This window comes from Choloepus didactylus, chromosome 4 (genome assembly GCF_015220235.1).
Source record: "Choloepus didactylus isolate mChoDid1 chromosome 4, mChoDid1.pri, whole genome shotgun sequence".
Classification (NCBI taxonomy): domain Eukaryota; kingdom Metazoa; phylum Chordata; class Mammalia; order Pilosa; family Megalonychidae; genus Choloepus; species Choloepus didactylus.
The window spans coordinates 105,712,196-105,734,365 of NC_051310.1; the positions used below are offsets into that span (position 1 = coordinate 105,712,196).

General features: G+C 37.2%; 1 protein-coding gene and 1 pseudogene across 2 annotated transcripts in view; one reads left to right on the plus strand and one right to left on the minus strand.

Moving 5' to 3' along the window:
• The window catches only part of ARIH1 (ariadne RBR E3 ubiquitin protein ligase 1), a 163,928-nt gene that overhangs the window by 65,505 nt on the left and 76,253 nt on the right, over positions 1-22,170 (minus strand). For both annotated transcript variants that reach the window (XM_037833495.1, XM_037833496.1), the window contains one exon: positions 15,790-15,857. In XM_037833495.1, the coding sequence (XP_037689423.1) occupies positions 15,790-15,857 (68 nt within the window). The remainder of the gene's footprint in view (positions 1-15,789; positions 15,858-22,170) is intronic.
• LOC119530902 lies at positions 409-6,285 on the plus strand (annotated as a pseudogene).

Here is a 22,170-nt window from a genome sequence, read left to right on the forward strand (position 1 = left end):
TTTTTGTGTGTGTGCTAATGAAGGTGTCAGGGATTGATTTAGGTGATGAATGTACAACTATGTAATGGTACTGTGAACAATCGAAAGTACGATTTGTTTTGTATGACTGCGTGGTATGTGAATATATCTCAATAAAATGAAGATTAAAAAAAAAAAAAGAACACGTTACCTTTTATGCGTAGTTGTCTAACAACTTTTTTTTTTTTAAATCATGAATGAGAGTTGATTTTTAGCAAATGTTCCTCCTGCATCTATTGAAATGTTTTTCTCCATCATATGTTCAAGTGAACAAGCATATTGAATATTTTCAGGCTAAACCAACCTAGCATTCCTATGATAAACCACAGTAAGTTGTACTGAATCACCTCATATGTACTGCCGGATTCATTTTGCCAATATGTTAAGACGATGATGATGATGATGATGATGATGATGATGATGATTGGTATGTATGTACATGAGAGAAACTGACCCTTAGGGTTCTGGTATCAAGGGTATGATTGACGCATGGAGGGGGGGTCCTTTTTTTTGTTCTTTCTATAGAACCATTTCATTAAATGTTTGTAGAACTTCAAAGTACACCCACCTGCACTTTGACTTTTCATTATAGAAAAATTTTAAATTATAAATATCTTTATAGTTATACAGTTTCATAGAGCTTTTCTGCTTCTTGAGACATCAAAGATAAATGCTTAGCTCCTTACTTTCCTTACATATGCATTTAAGGCTATAAACTCTGCTCAAACACAATTTAAGCTGCATTCCACATCCCCCCCCCTTAACATTCAAATAGTTGCTTAAATTTAAACTTAAGCATTCAGACTCTTCTGCACACATCTTTACTTTCTACACAATAATTTCTATATTTCCATTTTGTACTTATTCATATTTTCCAGTTAATTATACATGGAATTTGTACTCAACACGTAATCAGTAAGTTGAATCACTTTGAAAGCTGATGTCCTCTATGTATTATTTACATAATAAGAGAAATGTACAGAAAAATAGAATGGAAAAGATAGTTTTCTAGTTTGGGGCCAGTTTCTAACTTTACTTTTTTATTGCCTTATCAGAAAACACAAATTGCCAGCCACATGTATATGCACATAATTATATTCCAAAGACAGAATAAAGTCCCTTTCAAATTAAGTAAATGACAAGCTGATTATATATTTTATTTTTTTTTAATCATCATTTTATTGAGATATATTCACATACCACGCAGTCATACAAAACAAATTGTACTTTCGATTGTTTACAGTACCATTACATAGTTGTACATTCATCACCTAAATCAATCCCTGACACCTTCATTAGCACACACACAAAAATAACAAGAATAATAATTAGAGTGAAAAAGAGCAATTGAAGTAAAAAAGAACACTAGGTACCTTTGTCTGTTTGTTTGCTTCCCCTACTTTTCTACACATCCATCCATAAACTAGACAAAGTGGAGTTTGGTTGATTATATATTTTAAAAACCAGGAAAGGTGAAAAAGGAGTTCAATCCAATTCAAAGAAATTTTTTTGATTCTACAGACTAGGAACTGTTAGGAACACAAAACTGAACACTCACATGGCCTAATCATTCAAGGACTTATAAGTATAATTCTTTAGGTTAACTCTAAACCCAAATGTACCTGTAAGATTTTATAGTAGTAAGAAAACAAAAGTGTTTCTTCTAGTTCTCAAATGAGAAACAAAGGAGTATACATCTCCTTTTTAAAAATTTGCTAATTTATATATACATTTTATTTGTATATTCTGTTCCAACAATGGCTCATCAGTAAGAAGAGTTAAGTTGTTGCACTTAGAATGCTATTTGAGGAAGAAACGTATTACCAGGAGAAAGAGCTGTAGGCTTTGGACCCATACAAACTCAAGTTTCAACTCCAACTCTACCAATTAGTAGCTGTATGACCCTGAGTACCTGCAAAACAGGGATGATAATATTTATGTTCTGTGAAGGACTATCATAATGATTAGAGAATATATTCATAAAGCTCCTAGCACAGTGCAAAATACTGAATGAATGAAAGCTGACATAACCATTTTACGGCATTTCAATACACCATCAATTAGCAACCTGCCATATAAAATAAATTTGATACACACTAAATCTGGCATTACAACCATGTTATTTCTAGGTTGTAGGATTGGGGAGGGACAGGGAAGACGTTTCCTTTTTAATTAGTTCTGTATTTTTTTATAATCATGTTAAAGTTTTACAATGAACACACACAGATTAAAAAAAGTTCAGAAACAATAAGAATCTCCTCAGTCACTCCTTCATTCCTACCTTCTGGATGGTTTTCATTATAAAATTGTATCATTTTTTACTAATAGACATTTTACGCCACACAAAACACACCCATGTTAATTATTAGGTATGTATTTTTAAATCTGAGGTATATAAGACAAGCGTTATTATTAGACATTAAAAGTGTGAGGTCATATTTTATAAAAGATGAAGTACTAAATAATAAACAGGAATGAATGCTGTTTCAATATTTTCAAAATAATACCTAAGAGAAAAAGAGTGCATCATAAAAATTTCTGGACATTTGATAGACTTTCATTCCCACCCATAAAGCAACCCCAAACTTTTAAAATGTTTTAAAAATGTTTTAAATGTTTTAAAACATTGGTAAATGTTTTAAAATGATACAAATTGTTATTTCAATTTTAAGTCCATTAAAAAACATTTTTAGTGTACTACCTCTTTTCTGAACTTTCCCACTTTCTAATAATATTAAGGGAAATAACAATAATAGCTAACACTTATACAGCACTTTCTATCATTCATGATTGATTCTAAGTACTTTATATAAATTAAATCAATTCATTTAATCATCACCACAACCCTTAAGGAGGTAACCAAGTCAGAAAACTGCCCCAAATTCATACAGCTAATAAGTAGTGGAAGAGGATTTCATGCTCTTAACTGCCATGCCATACCAAACCAAACCAAACCAAGATGATACATTCACCTCTTTCCACACACCACTCCCAAATAACACCTAAAGTGTTTTAAACAGCAACTCCCCCCCACCCCATAATGTAGAATAGAATTGTGTTTCTAACACAATTTACTTTCAAATCCCAGAAGTTAATTGTGAAATAATATATTATTACTACTGTGGCTAAGAGAAGCTCTGTGCTATCAATAATCACATAAAAGTGTTAACTCTAGGATTTATTCACTAAATGGGCATAATGCTTCAGAATAAAAGATGGAAAGCTATTTGCAACATAGGGAAAGACTGAAATCAGTTTTTAGGATTCTTTAATTCTACCTGTCCATTAAAAGTAGTGATTTGTCAACCCACTTATATTTCTTCTCACTTCAAACATTCCAATTAACCCTCACCATACATACTTATCATCTAAAATGAGTTTTTATACGTTATCAACATAGACTTAATAAAAAAAAAGAAATCTGGAGCGACAGGAGAGAAAATACTTACCTGTTACTGATTCCAAAGGAGCACAACATTGTTTTGTATTTAAAACCTGCCAAACTGAAATCATGTCTTAATTTCAATAAAAATTCTATTACAGAAAAGAAAACCTAGAAATCATTTAATTAAAATACTTACTGAGCACTGTGTAAACATTAGGAATGCAAAGAGCAGTAAGATAGTTTCTGAACAAAAACCTCTAATAGAGGGGGTGATGAAATCATTATTAAATCAAATACTCATTAAGGTGGAAAGGAGGGAGTGATTAGTTGTCTTGAGAAATAAGAAAAATCACTTCAGAAGTAAAGATTAAGTTGGGTTTTGACAAACAAAATTAGGAAAAAGAACAACAAGGAAGGCATGGACCAGTAAGTACAACTCAAAAGGTGCACCCTCTCCCTGAAGCTGTACAGTTAACGGTCTACAAGTTAATAGCCACAGAAGTACTGTATCAGGCAAACGAAACACATTTACAAAGTTGAGGTGGCACAAAAATGATAAGAATTAGGCAACCAACCTAAAAGTTTTGTACTACTAAAGTGTAAACATGAGAACAGAAATAAAGTAATAGAAAGAAATACATGATGTCAGAAAGGTAGGCAGAAGTTGAATTTTCAACTCTTTCCGAGTCTCTCCTGCTGAGCAGGATTCATATCCAGCAAGAGTAAGGTGATCTACAATCTATAAAAAGCAAAGTAGAGTTCCAGGAAGATAGTAGAGTGGAGGAGGCATACTGGGATTTTTCTCCATGAAAGAAACTAGAAAGGGGCCGGAGGACGTAGTTCTGGGGTGTGACCAGTCATAGAGAGAGCCCTATAGTATGGGGGGGTGGGGGGGTGGGCACATGACGCAAAGAGACAGCGCCTCAAGGGCCAGGGTGAGATGGTGAGATTGTTTTGCCAGGTCCGCATCCCAGGCTGGCAACAGGGAGACAGCCACAGGAAAGGCAGTGACCAGCAGCTCTCCATCCCCATGCATCCACCTTGGCAGTTAGCTGGGGAGGGGTGATACTCCCCAACCATACACTGGGAGCTCCCGTGAGGGAACGCGGAAAGCAGCATATACTCTCTCCCCAATGAACGTCTGGGGTGTGCAGCAAAGAAGCAGGGATATGAGAGGGCACCATACGGAGGCATCAGGAGCCACTCCCACAACCCAGAGGCTCAACGGCACACAGTAGGCAGGGACCAGAGCACATCTGCTTGAGTGTGCCCTTGAGCAATTCCCCACCTAATTGCACATGGCCCACATGGAAGCCCCAGGGCAGGCAGTCACTCCTCAGTGCACAAAGAGAATTGGTGCACTGATTGACTGTCCACCTGGTTTGGACCCCACCCAGTACATAGAAGTTCAGGGAAGACCATCTTGAGAGTAAAAAGTGGCTCAACAGCGCCACCTGCTGGTAGGATAGGGAAACTGCATGCCATCAAGCTGTACCCCTGCCAAATTATATACAAATGCTCAAATAACACTGCATTTCACAAAATAACCTTCTCAAGACAAGCAAATAACCCAAAACAAACAGCAAATCATAAAGCACCTGAAGAGCCTAGAAGGTATGGACAAGTCAAGCAAACAAATTAAAAAGCTGGAGAAAACACAAAAATTTGGAGCAATTAATTAAAGTAGTACACACAAATCTCCAAAACAATTTCAGTGAGACGGGCTAAAGACATAAAGGACATCAAGAAAACCCTGGAAGAGCAAAAAATAAGAATTTGAAAGAGTAAATTAAAAAAGAGCAGATCGTATGGAAATAAAAGTTAATGTGAAATAGAAAGGGACCTAAAGAGATGGAAAAATGTTCTGTTTTCAAGGATAGGAAGGCTAAATGTTGGTTAAGTCCATTCTACCTAAACTCATCTACAGATACAATGCAAATCCAATCAAAATGCCAACAACCTACTTTGAGGACTTGGAAAAGCTAGTTATCAAATTTATTTGGAAGGAAAAGATGACTTAAATTGCTAAAAACATTCTAAAAAAGAAAAATGAAGTAGGAGGACTTACACTTCCTGACTTTGAAGCTTACTATAAAGCCATACCAGTCAAAACAGCATGGTATTGGCACAAACGTAGACATACTGATCAATGGAATCTAAATGAGAATTCGGAAGTAGAACCCGAGATCTACAGACGACTGATCTTTGATCAGGCCCCCAAACCCACTGAACTGGGACATAACAGTCTGATCAACAGTGGGGTTGGGAGAACTGGATATCCATACCCAAAAGAATGAAAGTGGACCACTACCTCACACCCTACACAAAAAATAAACTCAAAGTGGATCAAAGACCTCAATATAAAAGACAGTACCATAAAACTCCTAGAAGATCATCAATCGAATCAAAACAGAGGGGGGGGGAGGAAGCTGGTGGTGCCCAGAAGTAGCAGTGGCATCCAGAACAGCCGCAGCGTTCTGGAGGCTCCAAGCAGTCTTTCTGCTGAGCCTTGGCCCTGGTCCCCAACCTCCCCACCCCATCAGTTGTTGTCTGGGTGGATTTAAATAGTCAAGTTAAATTAAGCTGAGTAATCACAGTAGAAGGCAGATTTGATCCCTGTGAATGTGCTTGCTCTCATAAACATGGGATGAGGAGGCTGATCAATCTGTTGAGGCAGTCCCAATCCCACTGCAGAGACACAGAATGTCTTCAGGAATTACCAGGACCTTCTGGGGATAATGGCATCAGTATTATTATGATCTTGATGGCCTGGATGGTTATTACAGTGATCTTGTTCTCCTAATCTAAGAGGATCCAACCTACCTAGAAAGCCAATGAGTCCTCATAATGGACAAGATCCAAAAGCTCCTCCGGTGGACTAACTTTGTGATATGGGAAATGAAAATAGTTAAACACCTTGCACGACCAAATGAACGAAGATGACCAGAGTACTCTTAACCCCATTATAAGTTTTTCCTTTTGCATCTGCAATATGGGATTGTATTGTTTTCAAGAGTTTCTAGAAATTTCATTTGTAAGCTTATTTTTGCTTCCTGTTATCACCATTCCTATTTACAGTATATTTGAGTAAATGATATTAAAAAAAAAGTTACATGGGGCTTTTTTTGATTGTCCTAAACATAAACATTCCATTCATTCTATTTGTAACTGTAATCATAATTTTTGGGATGATTTCTGTCCTGATTGAAGGAAATTTGAGATCTGTGAATTTAAATATTTCAATGAGTTTTGATAGGTTTAAAAATTACTTTTTTGCATAAGGTATTTATAAAGTTATTTGGACTTGTCTGAGATTGTATGAATGAAAGAACTATACTGTATTTACATTTATCTTGATGGTTTATTTGTAGGTGCAAGTTTTCACTTGTCCTTGGGGCTGCAGACCTTGCATAATTTATAAATTACAGCTGAAATCTCTATCATCTATTATCACTGGCTTATGTGACTAGGATAGGAGAAGAAATGAAATGGTTGTTTACCCACTAAAAAGTGTCTAATGTTAAGAAAACTTTAAATAAACATGATTGATCGATATGGTGGACATTTACCAATCCATTACATGACATTTATAAGCCACTCTACTTCAGCCTTACAAGGGTTCATGAAAGGAAGAAAAAAATTAACTCTGCCATTGCCAGATATAATTGATACAATAATAATTTAAGTTATAATTTATTATTAAAATGAGTGACTCTCAGGAAGCTTCTTTTCTATTTCATTTAAAATGAAATTATCTTAAAGCTGTATTGGGGGCCTGTTTGACTATTGACATCTGAATGTCCATTTACTTATTTACTCTTTATTTTCAAGAAAAATTTTTGAGTCTCTTGTTATCCTTCTGACTTTAACATTTTTTAAAATGAATTATTAATTTACTCCAAGGGAAAAGGAGGAAAATGAGAAACAATCAAGGATCTTTTTCTCACCCCTTATCTCATTTCTGTCTTGGTAATGGGATGGGAAGGTGAATTAATATAAGTAGTTTTGGAAAACAGGAAAAAGTAAAAGTTGCATTGTTTTGCTCAGTTTGAAAAAAATTAATATAATTACCATAAAAAATGCTTGTGTGACCTGTGTGGCTACGGAATTTTTTCCTACCAAGTGATTGCAGGTTATTTATAGGGGCTAGAAGATATTTTGCCATCAATGTTAAGGATTTTTTTTCCCTTTTGATTGTCTGAAACATTACTTGCATGAACTGAATAAACTTCTCTATATCACTGTACTGTTTATTAATAGAGTCCCTGATACAGTTATGACATTCATGGAGTTTTTTCCTTCACTATGATTACATTCTAGGCCACAAACATTAAGGGCATCATTTCAGTACATAATCCAATATTAACTGCTTGCATTCCTCCTTGTGAGTCTTGGCTTTGTGCTCAACTTCTTGAAATAGTATCACCAACTCTTAATTGTGCTAATAGAAGGGTATCGCAAGTAAGTCAGATCCTGGTAAATGAACAGAACACCACAGATGAAAGGTTTTTCCTCTTGCTGCAACCTCTTGGAAGCATTCCCAGCTCCATTACTGGCAATGTGTTTAAGGCAGAAAGGGCAGGAACAACTTAAGATGGAGAAAAATCCAATAGCATTCCCTTTTTCTGCCCTTGCCCCCTCAACTTTGAAGGCTTGAGCTTATAACCTAACAGTCTGTTCTCCAAGCTGCCTGAGAGCCAATCCCTGGCAGAGACATTGACGTATACACTGGCTTTATGGCTCACAGATAATTGAGGATTGGTTTTGGTTTAAAAAATAGCTGTAACTTGGAAACAAAATGTATAGTGTTAGCTAGATGCCTTGAAATCTGGATTCCTGTTTCTAGTCCTTCATTTCTGTCACATACACTTAACTGATATTTCTTCTAGGATTTTAGCCTTTTCTTATATGGACCATCTACTTAATCAGTAATACAAGTTCTTATCATAGCTGTCTTGTTTTTTTGCTTAAAAAATTTCTCTGCATTCCTAAAAAGATAGTGCGCTGCACATAAAGTATTGTTAGCATAACTAGTAATTTATATTATTCTATTTAATTCTTAAAGTTTCTACATGTGGCTTTTTTATTGAGAACACTATTAAATCATTACTTGGCTTTGTAAACATTCACCTCAACTGTGGCTAAAGTCCTTAAAAAATCACCTGGTAAAAGAAAGATAAAGCTCCACATTTTAAAATCACCTTTGGCTCTTAACATTCCACAAATGCCTTTAAGAGTTCATTTTGCTTTTGAATCATTCAATGTTCTTGTAGGCAAAGTAAAAAAAAATTTTTTTTGCCTTCCATATGGAAAAAGTTAACACTGGAAATGTTTATAGTAAAAGATTTTATCATGTATCTATACAACCACAATCCCATGGTCAGAAAGCCATTATTTTTGAGCACACCTATTCCATGTTACTTTTCGTGTCTTTGTAGTACATGATGTGCTAGTGTTTATGGAATTATAGATATCTTATATTTTCAAAGGAACTATGGAAGACTATCATTCTAAATGAAAACCTGTCGTGCTAAATGAATATTGTGCTAAAATTTGACTAGCTCAGCTTAAGACAACACAGCAACTTGAAGAAGGAAAACTGAAGAGTTTACAGTTAATGGATTAAATTTTTGTTGTTGCAATAGTAGTTTTAGTCTTAACATTATATTTCTAAATGAAAAATCATGAAGTATTTGTTACCATGTCTGATGATTACTTTGTTAAAAGCAAAAGCGGTCATGTGATGTACCAAATGTTAATTACTATTTTTAAATGTTTAATCATGCCAAACAAATCATGTCTGCGCCATCCAGGGTTTATTGTTAATCTTTTACTGAATACCTGGATTGGGATAAAGGGCTTGTACTATGCATTTTTTATTAATGAAATAAATAGAAAACTTTAGTAACAAAAACAAACAAACAAACGAACTAAAAAACTCCCAGAAGATAATGTAGGGAAACATCTTCAAGACCTTGTATTAGGAGGTTGCTTCTTAGACCTTACTCCCAAAGCACAAACAACAAAATACAAAATAAATGAATGGGAATTAAAGATTCTGTACCTCAAAGGAATTTGACAAGAAGGTGAAGAGGCAGCCAACTCAATGGGAAAAAATATTCAGAAACCACGTATCTGATAAATGACTGGTATCCTGAATATTTAAAGAAATCCTACAACTCAACAACAATAGTACAAACCACCCAATTATAAAATGGGCAAAAGATATGAAAAGACATTTCTCTGAATAGGAAATACAAATGGCTAAAAAACACATGAAAAAATGTTCATCTTCACTAGCTAATAGGAAGATGCAAATCAAGATCACAATGAGATACCATCTCACACCAATTAGAATGGCTGCCATTAAACAAAACAGGAAACTACAAATGCCAGAGAGGATGTGGAGAAACTGGAACACTTATTCATTCTTGGTGGGAATGTATAACGGTACAGCCACTCTGGAAGACAGTCTGCAGTTACTTAGAAAACTACATATCAAGTTACCCTTCGATCCAGCAATTTCATTTCCCGGTATACACCCAGAAGATCTGAAAGCAGTGACACGAACAGACGTTTTCACACTGACATTCATAGCAGCATTATTCAGAACTGCCAAGAGATGGCAACAATCCAAATGTCCTTCAACAGATGAGTGGACAAACAAAATGTGGTATATATACACGATGGAATACTACATGGCAGTAAAAAGGAACAAGGTCGTGAAACATGACAACATGGATGAACCTTGAAGACATAATGCTGAGTGAAATAAGCGAGACACAAAAGGAGAGATATTGTATGTTACCACTAATGTGAACTCCACGAAAAATGTAAAATAAGTGTCTTAACATGCAGAATATAGGGAACCTAGAGATAAGTCAGAACCTAGTGAAGGGGGAACAATAATCTAATACGGACAAAATGTGATACTAAGGGTGATCTTAATGGTACAGGAATGGTCAGGAGTGACCACTGTAGTGGTGCTCTTGTAAAATTTAGAGTTGTAAATAAGAGGCTGAGCCCTCCTATAATGATGCTTAAGAGTCACCTCCAGGAAACCTCTCTGATGCTCAGATGTGGCCATTCTCTCTCTAAGCCCAACTCGGCAAATAAATTCATTAACCTCCCCTGCACAACGGACATGACTTCCAGGGGAATGAATCTCCCTGGCAACATGGGACATGATTCCCAGGAATGAGCCTGGCCCTGGCAGTAAGGGATTGAAAATGCCTACTTGACCAAAAGGGTGAAAAAAAGGAAGGTAACAAGCAGAGGTCACAGTGACTGAGAGATCCCAAATAGAGTAGAGAGGCTATCCTGGAGGTTTCTCTTATGCAGGCTCCAGCTAGACATCCCAATCGGCCACAGCATGCCATCCCCTTACCAAAAAATAGTCCCTAAATACCTAGGTCCCTACCTGACATTCTATAAAAGATGCACTCACTAAGGTTTATCTTTCAGAAATTTAAATCCACTAGAGTGTTCCTATACCAGACAAGTCCTAAAACCCAGAGGCAACAGCCTCTTTAAGATCAACTATCAGATGCAGTCCTCTTCTCCATACTGTCAACACTCCCTTTCAACATGAACAAGTTAGGGTGCTCACTGCCTAGACATCCCTGAAGATGGAGAAAGAGATAAAGTGGGAGGAAGGAGTAACAACAAACAAGTTAAGACTGAACAAAGGTCTACGAATACTGAAACTTTATATAATATATATATATGGATGTTGTGGTGTTGGAATGGCTGGAAGGAGGTAAATGACATGGTGGACCTGTAGCCTATAGCATCCCTTGGGATTTGCTCTACGGCTGCTCGTTGAATTGTGCCTTGAAGGTCTTCACCCTTCTGCATATACCTTGTATTGCATAATAACGAAAGAACTGAAATTGTGGAAATGTAAGCCATAACAATTTTTGAAATTACCTATATGAATGCTTGTGGAGCTGTACATCAAGAGATGGTACCTTTCTGTATGTATGTTATATTTTACAATAATGGAAATGGCTGAAGTTGTGGAACTGTGACCCATGACATTCTCTGAGATTTGCTAAATACTTGTGTAATTGTATACTGAAAGCTATCACTGTTATGTATGGATATTTTCAAAACACACACTTAGAAATATTACAATAAAATTTCATTAATATTAAGGTTTTCTCTTTAAAGAGAATTTCTTTGAATAAAAATCAGATTAACAACACGCTTATTAACAACACTGCATACAAGAAGACCACGAAAAAAACAGCCTCCAAGTTTTAAGAGAAAAGAATGCTGCCCTAGAATTCTAAATCCAGGAAAACAATTGCTGAAGTACAAGGATGAAACAATGACCCTTTCTATAACCAGGGACATAAAATTTAGCCCCTAAGAAACTTGACTTTAAATGATAAAAGGGCATATTCTAGAGGGAATAAAAGGTTAAACATATTGATAGTAAAAAGCCTGTCAAATTAAAAATTCAAATAATACCAACTTTTTATCAAGGTGAGAGGCGAAGAAGAGAAGACAGAGAAGAAAAATTTGCCACAGTTTTTGTCTTTTACAGGAATGGATATATATACTGCAACTAAATATTGTTATAAACTTTCAAAGTATGCATGTACAAGTTGTAAGGGTGACAAGTAGGAAAACTGAAATTTTTAACTCAAGAAAAAGAAAAGAAGAAAAACTTGATCATGGCAACAAAATAGCCAAACAGAAACAAGGTTAAAAAAAAAAAATTGTGTAAACACAACTTACAATGGCAGTTGTTAAATCTAAACATATCAGCAATCATAAAATATGTGAATGGGTTAATCTCATCTATTAATAGATATCCTTAGAAATTAGATTTTCTAAAAATCACCTATATGCTGTTTGCAAAAGAAACAGCTAATACAAAATAACCTCAGGAAGGCTGAAATGTTAAAAACTGGAAAAGGCATACCAACTGATTCCTTTAAAAAAACGTTGTGACAGTGTAAATATCAAACAGCACAGACTACAAAACGAAAATCATTAACGAAGACAAAAAGAGCGAGTACATATAGATTGTTAAAACACTAAAGAGTTAATTATAAATCTTTAGGTGCCAAATATCTTAAATTCCGAATATATAAAACAGAAACTGAAACTGTAAGAAAAAAGTGAAAATTTCACTCATAGAAATCTCCCAAAAGCCTTTTAATTTCTAATTCATACTTACTACATTTAGGTATAATATATAATTGAAAAACGCTTTCAGAAGTGTCAACACTTTTACAGGACAAAATTCAGAATCTCCTTGGAGAAATACATGAATAACAGACAAACTGTGACTGAATATGACTAGTTCACTAGAAGAGTATCAGATATAAAGAATGAAAACCTTTTTTTTCCTAGAGGAAGTGTAATAAAATAAAGTCTGAATGCAAACATTACTAAAACTTATTAAGAAACACTACTTACTGCAAATAAGTTGGTCAGATCCATGACAGAAAAGAAAAAAAAAATCTAGTCAAGAAGAATTTTATCCTTCATAAATACTGGGAAAGCAGTAGCACTGTGATTAAGGACATGGGCTTGGAGTCCAACAAGCCTGAGTTTGAATGCTAACTCCTTGTGTTACAAAGCTTAGATAAATAATTTAAGCTCTAAGCCTTAATTTCCACCAGTTAAATGAGATAATGGTAGTTTCTATCCCGAGAAGGCTATCAGGAGGATAAATGAAATAGTTGCTGACAGATTCATTTGCTATCAGTGGAGCTGCAGTATGTAAGATATGCAAAATTGGGTGATATTCTTGTTATTTAATATCTGCTCTCTAAATTTTAAAATCAGATGGTAAATATTTTCCATTTGTGTCTCTCATTATTTGGGCCATCAGTTCCCAATCACAAATGGTAATTTTATATTAAAATTAAACAGCTACACTAGCCTTTCTAAAGGACAGTGGGGTAGTTCCACAAGAAGCTAAGTATGTGGGTGCCATAAGGTCCTGCAACCTCATTAGGGGGCATATACTTGGAGGATCTGAGAGCAAGGAAATGAATGGACATTTGCACACTGGTGTTTATGGAGACAGTATGCATGATTTGCAATGGGTGGAGATGGCCTACAGGCACATCGACTGAGGAACACAATGGTGATGTGTTTGCATACAATGGAATACTGAGCAACTGCCAGAAGGCGTGAAGCTGTGAGAAAGGAAAGGAGGTGAATGGATCCTGTAGAAAGCATTTTGAGTGAAGTACGCCAGAAATAAAGGCAAACACTATAATGCCTCACCAATATGGACTAACTACAATATGTAAACTCAGAACTGAATCTTAGAGCACAGCCTAACAGGGGAATGATTGCTGTAATGGTCCCTAGACTGTAAGCAGTCACATCTATTCCTGAAGTGTAATGGCTATCTCTCAATTCCGAGATGCTGATCCCTTTGTGTATAACCTGATCCATCCCTGAACTTTGGGTATCTGTGTGACACCTGAAACTCAGAGCAAGGACTCGGCAGATATGAACATCAGTACTAGCGCATATAGCAACTGTTTTAAAAGCTGAAAAAGAATCCAGACTTCAATTAGAGATATGAATGAAGCAGATGTGGTTAGGATTAGGGTAAATCGGGCCAAACGGTAAAGGACAATACTGACTGTCTTTTAAAACTTCAAATTCCATGTGAGACCAAGGGAAGAGATGTTTAGTTGGTGTAGGATCTATATTTCCTAAACAATTTAACTTGTATAGTCTGTTCAAATACCACAATTACATGGAACTTTTTTAAAAGGAAGTGAGACCTGGTAGGTTTGCATAGGTTAGTGCGAAATGGCGACACATCCCAAAGTAATTTGGGCAAAAAATAAAAATATATATGCAGGGCTCCCCTGAGGAGTTTGGGAAAAATACAGAGGTGTTGGGCTTCCTCACCTAGATCGTTGCTGATGTTCTCACAAACATTGAGGACTGGTGGTTTGGTATGCTGAGCCCTGTATATCTTGGGGCTTGCCCTTATGAAGCTCGTTACTGCAAAGGAGAGGCTAAACTTGCTTATAACTGTGCCTAAGAGTCTCCCCCTGATTATCTCTTTATTGCTCAGACGTTGACTTTTCTCTCTAGCTAAGCCGACACAGCAAGTGAACTCACTGCCCCCACCCCACCCCCCAACATGGGATCTGACTCCCAGGGGTGTAAATCTCCCTGGCAATGCGGGATATGACTCCCGAGGATGAATCTGGACCCGACATCGTGGGATTGAGAACATCTTCTTGACCAACAGGGGGATGAGAAATGAAACAAAATAAAGTTTCAGTGGCTGAGAGATTCCAAATGGTACTGAGTGGTCACTCTGGTGGGCATTCTTATACACTATATAAACAACCCTTTTTAGGTTTTAATGTATTGGAATGGCTAGAAGTAAATACCTGAAACTATCAAACTGCAACACAGTAGCCTTGACTCTGGAAGACGACTGCATAGCAATGTAGCTTCCAAGGGGTGGCAGTGTGATTGTGAAAGGCTTGTGGATCACACTCGCTTTATCCAGTGTATGGATGGAAGTGTAGAAAAATGGGGACAAAACTAAATGAAAAATGGGGGGTGGGGGGGTGATTTGGGTGTTCTTTTTTCCTTTTATTTTTTTATTCTTATTTTTACTTTTTCTGGTACAAGGAAAATGTTCAACAAATAGATTGGGATGATGAATGCACAACCATATGATGGTACTATGAACAACTGACTGTACACTTTGGATGACTGTATGTGAATATATCTCAATAAAACTGAACTGGGAAAAAACTGAATCACTAATAGAATAAAACTGACAGAATAAAATAATTATATATAAGGTTGTCACCCTACCACCTTAACAAGTACCTCAAATTTCCAATCTAAGTAATAGAAAAACATTAAGAATGGTATTAATATTTTCATTCTGCAGTCCCAGTTATTTCTTCATTTTCAGAACTAGAAAGATTTTCAGGGAGAAAATATACAAGATACCCAATGGATTACAATCCTGACCTGAAACCAGAAAACCAGCCTAAGAAGCTGGTGGCCAGAATATCGAGCAACTTTCTTAAATTTTGCTTTTACTGAATAAATGTCATTCACATGTCTAACAGATTTCCAGGGTTAAGGGCAAGAATCTTTTTAAGCAATTTCAGGACAGTCTTATTTATGTGCTCTAAGAATATATCAAGCTCATTTTTATTTGTTTCCCTATTTTTAGTTGTTAATACTCAATAGGATCTATATAGGAGAAATTGAAGCAGCGCCCTCACCCAAACCCTTTAAAAAAGGGAAAAACAAGAAATTAAAGCAGCTACAACTGCACACTGGTTTGTCCACAAAAAGCTCAATTCAGTTCAACAGGATTTCTGTGTTACTTTTCTAAGTATAAAGCTGACAATATAGTTCCTTACCTTTCCATTAGCTTCTCTTTATCCCAATTGAAGTGGCTAAGGAGTATTCTTGTGATAGTTGCTGGATTCTAAAAAGGAGGGGGGAAAAAGCCATTTTAAGTTTAAAAACACTTCACTGACATTTAGTGAATGTTTAGATTAAATTCGAATTTCCTTAACATACCCACCCAAATCATCTTTCCTAAGATATTTCTTTATTTCCCTAAGGCAATATAAAACTTCAGTTGAGAGATCAAGTCTATCTAAAATTCCATTACTCTCTTACGGGAGTCTAACACAGAATTCATAATGAGCCAAAAAGAAATTAAATGCAAAAATAAATTATTAGTTAAAATCAAGCACTAATTAAAATTAATTTTTTGAATTAAGATTTATATCACACTACTGCATCAGCACACTATTTAATCAATAAAATTTCTAATACCTTATGGACTAAATAATTCAAATGGAATCCAAGCCATTTTTAAGTCAAAGAGTAATTTACAGATATTTAACCAAAATGACAAAGTATCTGTACCATGTAATAACTTACAGTGTATAATCTTAGGTTGCTATTTCATTTCTAGAAGGAAAGGCCAACGCTATGAAATAAACCCAAAATTTAATGCCCTATTATTCAATGCTGTCACAGATATCTCTACTCCTCATGAAACTAGTAAACTTACAATCTGAGCACAGAGTTTCAACTTAAAATTCAGTAGGGCCTCTCTTTCCAGCTAAGCCAACTCGGTGGGTGAACTCACTGCCCTCCCCACTATGTCAGATCTGACTCCCAGGGGTGTAAATCTCCCTGGCAAGGTGGGATATGACTCCCAGGGATAAATCTGAACCCGACACCGTGGGACTGAGAACATCTTCTTGACCAAAGCGGGGATGCAAAATGAAACGAAACAAAGTTTCAATGACTGAGAGATTCCAAATGGAGTCAAGAGGTCACTCTGGTGGGCATTCTTATGCACTATATAGGTAATCCTTTTTAGCTTTTAATGCATTGGAACAGCTAGAAATAAATACCTGAAACTATCAAACTACAAAAGAAAAAAAAAAAAATTCAATGGTGCCTATAGGCTGGCTCAGCGGGTGGGCTTACCACCCACCCGCTGCTCACTGCTCACTGCAGGATATGGCACCTGCAGGATATGGCATCATGGGATTGAGAGCGCCTTCTTGGCCAAGGAGGGGATGCAAAATGGGGCTAACTGGAGTTTCACTGGCTGGAAGGTTTCGGGTAGGGTCGCAAGGTCTCTCTGTTGGACATTCTTGTGCACTATACAGATGGCCCTTTTTGGATTTTGATGTTTTGGAATAGCTGGAGGTGAATACCTGAAACTGTCGGGCTCCAGCCAAGTGGCCTTGGCTCTTGGGGATAACTGTGTGACAATGTGGTTGTGGAGGCCTTGTGGATCGCACTCCCTTTGTCTGGTGTGTGGGTGGATGAGTGTAGAGATGGGGACAAAGGCCTACAGGGGTGGGAAGGGAGGAATGATCTGGGTGTTCTTTTTTGCTTTTTTTATTCTTGTTCTTATTCTTTCTGGTGTAGGGAAGGTGTCTGGGAATGGATTGGGGTGATGAGTGCAGGACCATGTGGTGTGTGGGTGTATCTCAACAGGACTGAATTTAATTCAAAAAAAAAAAAAAGCATGGATTGGGGTGATGGGTGCATAGCTATGTGGTGGTGCTGTGGACACTTGATTGTGCACTGTGGATGATTGTGTGGTGTGTGAATGTATTTCAACAGAACTGAATTTAATTAAAACAAAAAATTTCAGTGGGGCCTAAGAGATCAGCTTAGCTCCAGTCATTCAAAGATAATACAGCTAGTTAAAATGTCCAAGATGGAACTTCAGGTCTCGGGCTTCTGGTTTTTATTTCATGTGTAATTTTATTATATGAAATACATTTTAAAAAAGACCTCTGTGCACTAAAAGCTACTTTAACTTCATCACAGTTACATTACAGTATCAGTTAATTATTTAGTTAAAAAAGTAATACTCTGGCCCAGAGGTGCCAACACCACTCCGGGAAGGACAGAGAGTGGAAACTATGTAGCCTTTGTAATCAATTAAAAAAAAAAAAAAAAGTTGGAGGGTGGAGCAAGATGGCGGAGTGGTGAGGTGCAGAATTTCGTCTCTCCCCTAGAGCAGCTGGCAATTACCCAAGAACTATATGAAACAGTGTTTTCGGGGTCTCCGGTAACCAGCCACACATAGGACGCAAGTTTGGAATTGGAGGAAAAGCTGAGAACGCAGCGAACACTGTAAATTCCCCGGACCAGGGGTCTGGCGCCCCTCCCCACCCAGAATTCACAGACTTTCTTGCTGCTGGCTCCCTGAAAGGGGAAAACAAAACACCCAAAAAAACAGCAATCTGCTGAGGGCAAGAAGTGGGGCTCAACCCAGCCTCAACTGCAGAATTAATTAACAAATTAATTAACTAATTTTGGGAGCTGGGGGTGCTAAAGAAGGGCTGGGACTCGAGAAGTGGGGGCATATAAAAGTGGGCACCCATTCCCAGGCTCCAAAAAAGCCATTTTTCCCCCTACATTTTGTCCCTTCTGGCTTCTCACTGATTCCTTATCTTTTTGCATTTCAATAGTCCCCGGAAGAGGTGGAATTGAAGCTGTTGGAGAGTAATTATCAGATAATAGCGCAAAGTACATGTTTAAATGCTCTCTTCTGACACTGACAGAACTTACAGGCTGCAGAAAGACTTTTAAAAGGGGCTCTTTTTTTTTTCTTTCTTTTTCTTGTTTTTCTTTTCTATTTTTTTAATCTAAAAGTAACATACGTGGTTATTTTCTATTGGAAAGCCCAGGTTGAGGGACTAGGCTGGGCATGGAGGGAGACAGAGTACCCACAGCATCTTTCAGTTCCGGATTCACTTCTGAAGGTCTCCACCCCCATCTTTAATTGGCAACTCAGGCTGACCAGAAGAATTTAGCTGGAGATGCCCCAAAGAGGAGAGGGGAGAAGGGAATAGTGCCCCCGAGAGACAACTGGAGTTCCGAGGATTGGGAGAATAGAGGGAGGTCCAGCTTAACTGGCAGTCCTCCTTCTGGGAACTCAGACCCTTGGGGCTAGAATTTAGATTCCAGCTTCAGTCAGCCACACCCCCAACAGGATCAGAGTCTCCAGAAGAACTAAAGTCTCCAAACCTCCTTACACTGGTGGGGGAGCTGCGGGCTGGCAAGTGCTGCCTGCTGGACAGGAGAGGAAAAGCACCAATTCTAAAGGCCTCCTAGGAGGGTCTCATTGTCAGGAAAACTCCATACCCTCCCAATGAGACCTGGGCCTCACTAGACTGGGATCGACCATATCTGAGGAGACCGTCTCACAAAAAGGCTACATAGAGGCAGAGCAAGAAACAGAAAAAACAAGAGGTGAAAAATTCTGATCAACTAAATAGAACCTAAGTTAGAGGTCTAGAATAAGTTGAACTGAATAACAGAGGCCAGAGAACAAAGCCAACCAACAAGAAAACCCATAGGTAACAAATAGAAAACAAGCTCCAGAATAAACTAATCAAGAAAATCAGATGCCTAGACAACTTAAGATAACAACCCATACCAGGAAACACAAAAATATGGACCAGCCAAAGGAACAAACTAATAGTTCAACCAAGATACAGGAGTTTAGGCAACTAATGCTAAATAAATTCATTGAAATGAAGGAAGATATAGCAAAAGAGATAAGGATATAAAGAAGACACTAGATGACCATAAAGAAGAATTCATGAACTTGAAAAAAAAAATGGCAGAACTCATGGGAATGAAGGCCACAATGGAGGAGATGAAAAACACAATGGAGGGACACAACAGATTTGAACAGGGAGAAGAAAGGATCAGTGAACTGGAAGACAAGACATTTGAATTCATACACACAAAAGAACAGATGGTGAAAAAAATGGAAAAATATGAGCAGGGTCTTAGGGAACTGAGCAACAACATGAAGCACACAAACATACGTGTTATGGGCGTCTGAGAGGGAAAAGACAGGGGGAAAGGGGCAGAAAGAATAATAGCAGAAATAATCACTGAAAACTTCCCAACTCTTATGAAAGACAGAAAATTACAGATTCAAGAAGTACAGCACACCCCAAAGAGAATAGACCCCAACAGACCTATTCCAAGAAAATTACTGATCAGATTGAACAATGTCAAAGAGAAAACAATCCATCACATACAAGGAAAGGTCAATAAGACTATGTACAGATTTCTCCACAGAAACCATGGAGGCAAGAAGACAGTGGCATGATATATTTAAGATACTGACAGAGAAAAACTGCCAACCAAGAATTCTGTATCCGGCAAAGCTTTCCTTCAAAAACGAGGGCGAGATTAAAACATTTTCAGACAAACAGACACTGAGAGAGCTTGTGAATAAGAGACCAGTACTACAAGAAATACTAAATGGAGTGCTACAGGCTGACAGGAAAAGACAGGAGAGAGAGAGTTGGAGAAGAGTGCAGGAATGAAGATTACCAGGAAAGGTAAAATGAAAGATAGAAAAAAAATAAGATATGACATACATATTCCAAAAGACAAAATGGTAGTAGAAAGTACTGCCCTTACAGTAATAACACTAAACATAAATGGATTAAACTCCCAAATAAAAAGACACAGACTAGCAGAATGGATTAAAAAACAGGACCCATCTATATGATGTCAACAAGAAACTCACTTTAGATACAAGGACAAAAATAGACTGAAAGTAAAAGGTTGGAAAAAGATATTTCATGCAAACAACCAGAAAAAAGTGGGAGTAGCTATATTAATATCAGACAAATTAGACTTCAAAAGTAAAACAATTAAGAGAGACAAAGAAGGACACTACAATAATAGGGTCAATTCATCAAGAAAATATAAAAATCATAAATATTTATGCACAAAGCCAGAATGCCCCAAAATTCATGAGGCAAACACTGAGATCACTGAAAGGAGAAGTAGACAACTCTACAATAATAGTTGGAGATGTCAATACACCGCTCTCATCAATGGATAGAACATCCAGACAGAGGATCACTAAAGAAACAGATGTTGAATGTATGATAAATGAACTAGACTTGACAGACATTTATAGAACACTACAACAACAGCAGGATACACTTTTTTTTCAAGTGCTCATGGAACATTCTCTAGGATAGACCACATGTTGGGTCACAAAACAAGTCTCAACAAATTTAAAACTACTGATATTATACAAAACACCTTCTCAGACCACAATGGAATGAAGTTGGAAATAAAAAAAGAAAAGCAGAAGTTTGTAAAATTCACAAACATATGGAGGCTAAACAACACCCTCTTAGAAAACCAGTGGGTAAAGGAAGAAATTACAAGAGAAATTAGTAACCACCTCGAGGCAAATGACACTGAAAACACAACTTATCAAAACTTATGGGATGCAGCAAAGGCGGTGCTGAGAGGGAAATTTATTGCCCTAAATGCCTATATTAAAAGAGAAGAGAGAACAAAAATTGAAGAGTTAACTGTTCACCTGGAGGAACTAGAGAAAGAACAGCAAAGTAACCCCAAAGAAAAAAGAAGGAAAGAAATAACAAAGATTAGAGCAGAAATAAATGCAATTGAGAACAGGAAAACAATAGAGAGAATCAACAAAACCAGAAGTTGGTTCTTTGAGAAAATCAATAAAATTGATGGACCTCTGGCAAGGCTAACAAAAAAAAACAGAGGACGCAAATAAATGCAATCAGAAATGGGAAAGAAAATATCAATACCGACCCTGCACAAATTAAGGAGATAAAGAGAAGATACTACAAGCACCTATATGCTAATAAACTAGACAACGTAGACAAAATGGACAACTTCCTGGAAAAGCATAAACAACCAACATTGACTCAAGAAGAAATAGATGACCTTAACAAACCAATCACAAGTAAAGAGATTGAGTCAGTCATCAAAAAGTTGCCAAAAAGGAAAAGCCCAGGACCAGATGGTTTCACATGTGAATTCTACCAACCATTCAAGAAAGAATTAATACCAATCCTGCTCAAACTCTTCAAAAAAATTGAAGAGGCAACTAAGATGGCGGCTAGCTGAGACAGGGCGAAAAAAACGCCTCCGTGAAAAACACTAGCTAAAAACCAGAAAGTGACCTAGAATACCGGTTACAGCAATGCACCAACTGGATCAGGGCTTCTAGCTCCAGAGGGGCCATATACTTGGTGAAACCGGGAGTCGGCATTCTGAAACGAGTGAGTAAGCTGGCTGGAAGACCCGCAGCCACGCAGTGGGCTTGGGAAGCCAGGGTTCAGCATATGGAGACCAGCTGGCTGTTTAAAAAAAAAAAAAAAAAAAAAGGAGCGGCTCCAGTAGCAATTGTGGGAATCACGCAGTAAAACACAGCAACAGGTGGCTGGGCTGGC